General features: G+C 49.7%; 1 protein-coding gene across 1 annotated transcript in view; it reads left to right on the top strand.

Moving 5' to 3' along the window:
- The first annotated feature begins 425 nt into the window (after nucleotides 1–425).
- ttn.1 (titin, tandem duplicate 1) overlaps nucleotides 426–8,251 on the top strand; it is a 155,628-nt gene continuing 147,802 nt past the window's right edge. Inside the window, exons 1-8 of the mRNA XM_057851593.1 lie at nucleotides 426–1,650; nucleotides 2,544–2,726; nucleotides 3,076–3,316; nucleotides 7,027–7,158; nucleotides 7,234–7,437; nucleotides 7,507–7,794; nucleotides 7,913–7,992; nucleotides 8,085–8,245. Coding sequence (XP_057707576.1) covers nucleotides 7,056–7,158; nucleotides 7,234–7,437; nucleotides 7,507–7,794; nucleotides 7,913–7,992; nucleotides 8,085–8,245 — 836 coding nt within the window. The 5' untranslated portion in view covers nucleotides 426–1,650; nucleotides 2,544–2,726; nucleotides 3,076–3,316; nucleotides 7,027–7,055. The remainder of the gene's footprint in view (nucleotides 1,651–2,543; nucleotides 2,727–3,075; nucleotides 3,317–7,026; nucleotides 7,159–7,233; nucleotides 7,438–7,506; nucleotides 7,795–7,912; nucleotides 7,993–8,084; nucleotides 8,246–8,251) is intronic.

Raw genomic sequence — 8,251 nt, 5'->3', positions numbered from 1 at the left:
TTCCTCCTCCCGCGCACGTTTGCCGTCCCGTTGGCAGACGCTTCCAAAAAGGGGACTTTTGACTTTACTTGCCACGCTCTGAAAAATCTTTCGACAAATTCACATGCAGCAGAACATATTCGTTTCAACCATTTAGGGCCCGAGCAGCCCGGTTTGGCTATATACTGTAGCTTTTGTCCCGTTCTGGTTTTTCATCTTGTTTTGGGGCCATTGGCGCAGGTGTCGTCGGGAGAGCTGGAGCGACTGATGACGCGCCTGCCCCTGGTCTTCCGTCAGGAGCTGAGCGGCGTGGGCGCCACGCTGGAGAAACGATGGAAGTTCTGCGCTTTCGACAGCCTCCGCTCGGCGTAACCCTTAGGAGCTCCGGCTTCCTCTATCGCGTCCGTCCGGCCGGCTGATCGACGGTGAACGTTTTACAAATTTCCAAATAAAAGATAAAAAAATGAGCTCTACCGTTCACCTTTTTTTTTTTTTTTGGAGTGACTGTCGTTTGGGTTACCATTACCATGACGTCAGCCGACCCGTACAACTCATTTGGTCGCCGTCGATGGACGGAGCGAGACGGTTTGACCACGGGGTTGGTTGGGGGGGATTCGACACGAAACACTGGCGGCAGTATAAGCTTTCTTTGTCAAAATGCAGAGCTGCCAACTCTCATGCCCAATTTCTCACGGGGCAAAATTTTTTGCCTGGCACGGCCACACTGTTCTCCCTGTGTTTTTCCAAACACGGAGAGTATAGTCAGGGACCCAGCCCATTAACGGCCTCTCGAGCAAGTACAAGATCAGCCGACAAATCAGATTCGTTTATTCGCGTGACGTGTTCTTAACGAGCAACGTCACTCTTCCGCGTCGGAAGTCGTCTCCGCAACAACACAGATGGCGAACGGGAGAGCCGAGAATATGTTCCAATCCACGGTAAAATCAGTTTTAAATGAGCAAAAACACATCGACACAAGTCACTGACAACAGTCTGTCTCGCGCTAGCCATGTTGAATAAACTCCGCTCTCCTCGTATGTTTACTTCCACGCGCAAGGCCCCCGTCCCGCCCGTCGCTGATTGGTCCACTCCGCTGTCTGTTTGCTGTGGCTTGCTCCGCCCTGGAAATGTTATCCGCTTAATGGTGGCCAGACTCAATAGCTGGAACAGCGGTGAGTCTGGAGTACCAGGCAACAAAATTTTGGTCACCACCAACAACCTAGGTTTTTCTAAAAGTTGGCAGCTCTGAAAATGGATTGGACGTGTCATGCCAGCAATTTAAATGTGAGAATTTTGATAGTTAAAAAACAAAAACGACTTGTTTGAGCTTCAAAATGGGTCGAATTGGTAATGAAGCAAAAACTTGACTTCTTCACACAGGCATTGCTCTGCTGTCACCGAGTGGACGACAGTGGAATTACACCTCAAACGAGAACATGCCGTTTGGAGAAATCCCGTGGGGATAAATTCCTGCAGATTTTTGGTTTCTTCCTGTAACAAGGTGGCCAAACTTTGCTACAGTATCAAATGCATCATGCCTAGTTGACTGCCCCTCCTCCAAGGTGCACTATAAATTGGCCCGTGCACAGCACCTGTGAGTGAGCCAGGTTTGTTTGCCTTTTTGCCCATGAAGACTTGACACCTGCTGAGAAGCAGCTGGCCTAGGATGAGGTATGTTTACATTTCTGGTGTCTGATGATGCTGAATGTGTACATTTGATGTTGTTGTTAGCAGTGACCCCCTGGACTGAGTGTCGGCCACCGCTGTTTGGTCAAGTTCCCTTTTAAACAGGCCACAAATCGGGTCCGTTTTAAACAATTTAACTGAACATGCAAATTTAGTCATTATTTCCCTGTAGCGGATGACGTTGGATGGAGTCTTGTTGCCGTGTTCCGCCGCTCACGTGTCTCTTGTGACTCGCTAGGAACTCTAACTCAGCCGGAACTCTTAAGTGTGTCACGTGACTGACGTAGCCGGAAACTCGCTCGGCCAAATATACAACATCTTCCACACAAGTTCCGTGGGTGAATTATGTCACATAATAAAGGGTCACCATATCCCTTTTTTTTTTTTTTAATCTGCCTTTTTCTTGATTGGGGGCATTTTCACTTGAGTTTGGTTGCGTTTGCTGTGATTTCTTTCCCAAATATCCACTCCATGATTTTAAGAAGTTTTGAATAAAGCATGTTTTATTCATGACTCAAATTCACCGAAATATATCAATTGTTCACTGTTGCCCCCACCATCTACTGCTTCCTTGATTTTTGCCAGACCTGTGTTTTTGTTACCAAGGGGCCCGACACTGTTACATTCCTATTCATTTTGGGGCGATGTTGTCTCACTTCCACTTTAACACATTGGGCACCGTTGACTGCGCTAGACATCTAGTGTCTGCAATGGCATTGTAATTTCATTCACAGCCGGTCGTCGTCTTTTCTATCGTTGAGTGGTCATAAAAAAAGAATTGATCCTTGTACATTTTGGGGTACAGTCACTTCCTATTGATTTGGGTCACTTCTAGCATGTTTCCTCGTTTTGATTTGAGGGCATTTTTTTCCCAACAGCCGTTATGTAGGATTATTCCATGGCACTCTACCACCTGGGTGGTAAGCAGGAACGACCATGCCGAGCTTCCCAGATTAGGATGGCAGGGGAGCTGCAGTTGAGGACGGACTCCTTGAATTGACGCCATTTGTCACTTTATTGTAAATCGGTCTTTATTGGAACTGCCTTCTCTTTGTGTACAGGTAAGTTCAATAAATGGTTAGAATTTTGTTGGTGTGTTTGAATTGCCATTCATAGAGACAAATGCAGCCATTGGCGATCTGCTTTTTTAATCTGTAAAAGCCCAAATGCATGGGTCGACCTCTAATTTTGAGGCACTCCTTGTTAATATGAGTCTGTTGCAAATGAAAGGGAATTGTTTTTGTAAAATGTTGGTATACAGACTTTGGATTTCCTGAGTTACGATGTGAATCGGATCCCCCAAAAATGTAGCAGTCCGTCAACAAAGTTTTTGCCTTTCTCCAGTGTCGCCCCATCCGTTGCGAGGGGGTTGAATAAGTTCCATTTCCCATAATGCCTCTTCTGCCGCAGCTCGGCCAATCGTAGGCGCGTCCCCTCCTCTCCCGGTATAAGAAGGTGACCCCCTCCCCGGAGCGCTTTTCACTCCCGGCCTGGCTCGGCTGGAGGACCACTCAGTCGCGTCCCATCGGCAAGCGGCCCGGCCCGTCCCGTCCCATCTTTGACGACAACTCGGACCGTCGAGAAGCCGCTCGCTAGGCTTCATCGGGTGTGGGGGCGGGCTTTGTCCCGACACCTGCAGGCGGCCTCGCACGTGAGTACCCACCGTGAGACTCCCCCGCCCCACACACACCTACATTTCAGAAAGTTTGGGTGAATCTCGCTCGGCCGGTCGGCAGGTGGCAACTTGTCAAAACCCAAAATAGTCCGGGCGAGTTAGGGAGGGGGGCCCCTCGGACGGGGGCCCATGGCTTTTTAAGGGAATGCTGACTCGACCCCCTCCCTTCCTTCCCCCAGATATGCGCCACATGCCGCCTGTCAATCAAATGTCTATTTCTAGCAGTGGACGAGTCGGGATTTTGGGAGAAAATGTCGACGCCGGGCAGCCTTTTCTCGTCATTTGCCCGTTGCACAATTGCGGTCGGAGTCACGGAGGGAGATTGAAAACAAAAATGTCAACTGCAACTTCCTCCTCTCAGTCAATCATTGAATAATCTTATATGTCAAGTGAATTGAAGCCTTCTGAGGTCCTCGCTTTAAATGTCAATGTTCGCCAGACAAAAAGCAAACTTGTCGTGTCAACTCAAGTGCGCGGAAACGAACTGAATCAAGTTCGACCGAACGGAACCGGCGACGCCTCAGGAGTTTGAGTCCCTAAGCAGGACGGACGGAACGTCCATCGCCGTATGCGGTAGCTGAATGGCAGAGCCTTTGACATCGAGAAGAGAAATAAGTTAGCTATGACCCGATTTCAATGTCAACGCGTTGACTTTGATGGCGACACGGCCGCCACGAGGCGCGCATCTGCTGCCAACTGAACTGACGTTATCGTTTATCGACGTTTGATCCGTCGACAGCTACTGGTGATAAACTCATTGAAAGACTTCCGTTTTGGTCAATGGCACGGAGAGAGTTAAAAAAGAGGCGGAGCCCGTCCGTCGACCGATCCGACACTTGATTGACATGGTCTTAACATCATGTGATTTTAGGGAGGATTCTTGGTCTTTTTCATCACTTGTGCGTGGAATGATGTTTATTTCTGGCCAGCCAGCCAGGCAGCGTGCGTCTGTGATGACGTGGCTTTCTGTTTGGGGTCATCGTCAGCTGCTGCCGCGTGTCAAACACACCTATTTTTAACAATCTCGGGCTGGAAGTGGTGGCCGCTCAGCTGTCGCGCTCGTCTGCCAACCGAGAACTTTGCTGACGCGCCGGAGGGAGGGAGGGAGGGCACTGAAACGCCCCAATTTTGCTGCCCCCGCCTGCCCGCCCGCTCTCCTCTCTTTCAATTGCATTGATTCTAGATTGACTGAACTTTCAGCGCCAATAGGGTTGAATGTCATTGACAGCCAATGATGACATTGTGATATAAAGTGCTTTATAAATCCAATGTATTATTATGATTATTTATGAAGCAGCCATTTTAATACTAAGATTTCTTTTTCAAAATGGACTTTCAAGTATTGTCGGGGCCATAACCAGAGTTGATTTCCCATGTCCGTGCTCACAAAATCAACACTGATGTGGAATAAGTAGCACTGAGTGAAATCTGGAAAACTATCTTATATAAATTTTTAAACGATGCAATAACGTATCAAATCATAGGTGAAGACACGCCTTTTCATTTTCCACTTTTTCTTTGAAATGTACAAAGGATAAAAAGTCCAGGAGAAACAATGAAATAAAAATACATTTTTGAAAAAATATACATTCAACTTCAGAAACTTGTAATTCATTTATAAAAAATAGTGTCCAATGTATCCGCACTTTGGCCACTGGGAGGCAGCACTTGCCTACCTGCCTGCCATTGTTTACACACGGGAAGAACAACGTTCCTTTCTATTCGTCTCCATAATTTATGATGTATATTTTTTTCTGTTTACGGTTCCTTCGTCGCACGTCGGTACGCTGACATTGCATTCAAATGATGTCCTTTCACTGCTTTAATAGCGAACCGAGGGTCGGATCGTTCGCCGACCATTCATTCAAACGAACAAATCTCTCACTTGAAATGAACGAGGCCGTTTTCATTCACCTAAATGTACCGTAATGCCCCTCCCTCCCTCCCTCCCTCACTAAGCGGAACAGGTGTGGAACTGGCCTCTGTCTGTCTATCCTTCTGGCGCGCCTTCAAGATCATCAAGGAACTACTACTTGTTTTGGTGTTGCAAAGGGCTCATGAGTGTGTGTCTCACTGTCACCTCATTCATATTACCTGTGACTACCTGGGAAGGTTTGATTAAGGTAGGAAGAGAGGAGGCAGGGTGCCAATTTTCAGTCAACCACTAGATAGTATTTCATCCGATCGGATTTGATTTGCTCAAACTGGTACCCTTATAAGTTACGTTTGTGTTTGATCCGCTCGGTTTTGTACGTATTTAAGTTTTACACAATCACGGCGCACGCTTTTGCAATATATCTATTAGACAAACGTGTGTTATCCGTTGAGCTCGAGCGGATGGGGAAAGTGTCTAAATTAGACCGCCCGCGGTAGTCACGTGATCAAACGTTAAGGACACACGAGATCACGTTCAAACAGAATTCACCAAATGAACGGACGACCGACCCGGCCTCACGCCAGTCTTGGTGGATGCCCCGCCCAGCCCCGCTCTCTCCTCTATGTGAGTCATTGGACACTCACACAATAGGAACTACAGTTTTGTGAAAACGCTTTGCAGTACAAGGTAGATGATCAGAAATTCAAATATCTGGTGTGTGTGCGGGGGGGGGGGCACGCACATGCACGTCTTTATTCTTTACCAAAGTAAATAGGTGTATGCACTGAAACCAGTGAAGCCGGAAGTGACTGACCGTTATTTGCCACGTTTTCGATTGTTGTTGTTTTTTAACCAGCAAAGAAGTGATTCACAAACGTGTTGGGGGAGGGGAATCCCCACCCCTGCTTTTCATGTTTTTTGGTCAACTTTAAGTGGCGGGCTACCCGTTTGACGATAATTGATGGACTTTCAATCTGTTTTGACTGGGAGAAACGGCATTGAATCCACCCTTTTATTAAATGTTTTATATATTCATCATTTGTACCCACTGAACTTTTAATTGCTTTGACAGTGAGTCTATTTCATGTCAATACAGCATTACTACTAGCACTACTAATATCCATTTTGACCGGGAGGGTCGGCAGCCATCCTTTGATGGCGGTGAAACGTGAGCGCTCCGTGCCGGCCATCCAGGTTGAAATGGATTCCGTGTCAATCAACGTCAGTGGCGGTGAAACTAATTGGATTTGATTTATTTATTGAGGGTCGTTCCATTATTGTTGCACCGGTAGTAGAATCGGAACGGGCCCCGATGTGGCGCGAAAATGCAGGCGTCGGTATCCACGAGTACCCAGAAGTAATGCATCGATACTGCACTTCTAGGAACCAAATCATTTGATCTATAAACATGAGCTTTGTTAGAAGGAGGAAAAGTAGGCTGGCGAATCCGCGCATATCGGCACGGTATTGGCACCGGCCGATACCGCGCAGCCGTGTATCGTATTCGGTTCGGGAGGAAAAAAATGCTATCGCCTTCATTGGGCCAATTGTGGCGTCGTTATTCTTTTGAGAGTGAGCTACGGCAAATGGAACGGGGTATTCCGTTGGCGATCGGCGTTAAGCTAGCGGGCGCGTTCGGAAAACTGCCAAATATATACGTGTCTCATTTTCTTTCTTATGCGAGTCAAGTAACAAGAGTTGAAACCTATTTGGAGCCCCCCAAAATGGCAGCGTTTCACCAACGTTGCTCAAATGGAATAAATAATAGTTACTAGTGATGTTCTTTAGCGGATTTGTTCTTCTCCTGCAGGCTGCCAAGCCAAGAGGGAGAAAAAGAAGATGATGATGATGATGTCGACACAAGCGCCGACTTTCACACAGCCGCTTCAGAGCGTGGTGGCACTGGAGGGTAGTGCCGCCACGTTCCAGGCGCAAGTCAGCGGTAAGAAGGGAGGCGCCGCGCTCGGCCCCGCCCGCGACCGGGTAGAAACCGTAACGAGCCGTATCCCGCCCGCAGGCGCGCCCGTTCCGGAAGTGTCGTGGTTCCGCGACGGCCAGGTCCTGTCGGCCGCCGCGCTGCCCGGCGTTCAGATCTCGCTCAGCGAAGGCCACGCTGTATTGAGCATCGACGCCGTGGAAGCGGCGCACGCCGGCAGGTTTTCCGTCAGGGCCACCAACGGAGCCGGGCAAGCCACCAGCACCGCCGAACTCATCGTTACGGGTGAGTCCCGGCCCGGCCTAGCCGGAATCCTTTCTCGATTGTGAAATTTTCCCTCCGCGCACGCGGCAGCGGAGTCGTCGCCGCCCGCTTTCCTTCAGAGACTTCAGAGCTCGACGGTGCGTCAGGGCAGCCGGGTGAAACTCGCCGTAAGGGTCGCCGGCATCCCGCCGCCCGTCGTGGCCTTCTACCGAGACGGAGCCGAGATCCGGAGCTCGGCCGATTTCGCCGTCGTCCGCGAAGGTGACCTGTACGGCCTGGTGATCGCCGAGGCCTTCCCGGAAGATTCCGGAACCTACTCTGTGATGGCCACCAATGGCGTCGGCCGCGCCACGTCCTCTGCGGAACTGCTGGTTTACGGTGAGCTACGGGAAGAACCTCCGCCCGGAGGTCTCGCCAGATTTAAAAAAAACAAAAAAAACAAAAAAAAAAAACATTCGATCGCCACGCTAACCTTTGCCTCGGTGCGCCCGCGTAGGCGAGGAAGTCGTCCCGGCTAAGAAAACCAAGACGCTGTTTTCCGGCTCGCAAATAACTCAACAGACTGTAGTGGAGCAGGTATCCATCCGTTTACCGTTCTCCATCTTCTGCCATTTTTGGAATTTGAGAGCGAGCGTCTTCATCTGTCTCCCGTGTCTCTCGGCCCTCAGGTGACAGAGGCCGCTTTTCAGACCTTTGCCACCACGGAGATCGAGGCGGGGGGCGCGGAACCGACGGCGCTCACGGCCCGCGAGACGACGGCAGAGGCGGCCGCTCCGCCCGCGGCGGATCGCCGCCGGTCGCCCGTCAGACACGTCGACGCGCCCGGCAGGTACAG

This window comes from Corythoichthys intestinalis, chromosome 12 (genome assembly GCF_030265065.1).
Source record: "Corythoichthys intestinalis isolate RoL2023-P3 chromosome 12, ASM3026506v1, whole genome shotgun sequence".
NCBI classification, from domain to species: domain Eukaryota; kingdom Metazoa; phylum Chordata; class Actinopteri; order Syngnathiformes; family Syngnathidae; genus Corythoichthys; species Corythoichthys intestinalis.
Note: the sequence above shows the minus strand (reverse complement) of the source record. Positions and strands in the feature narration are given on the sequence as shown.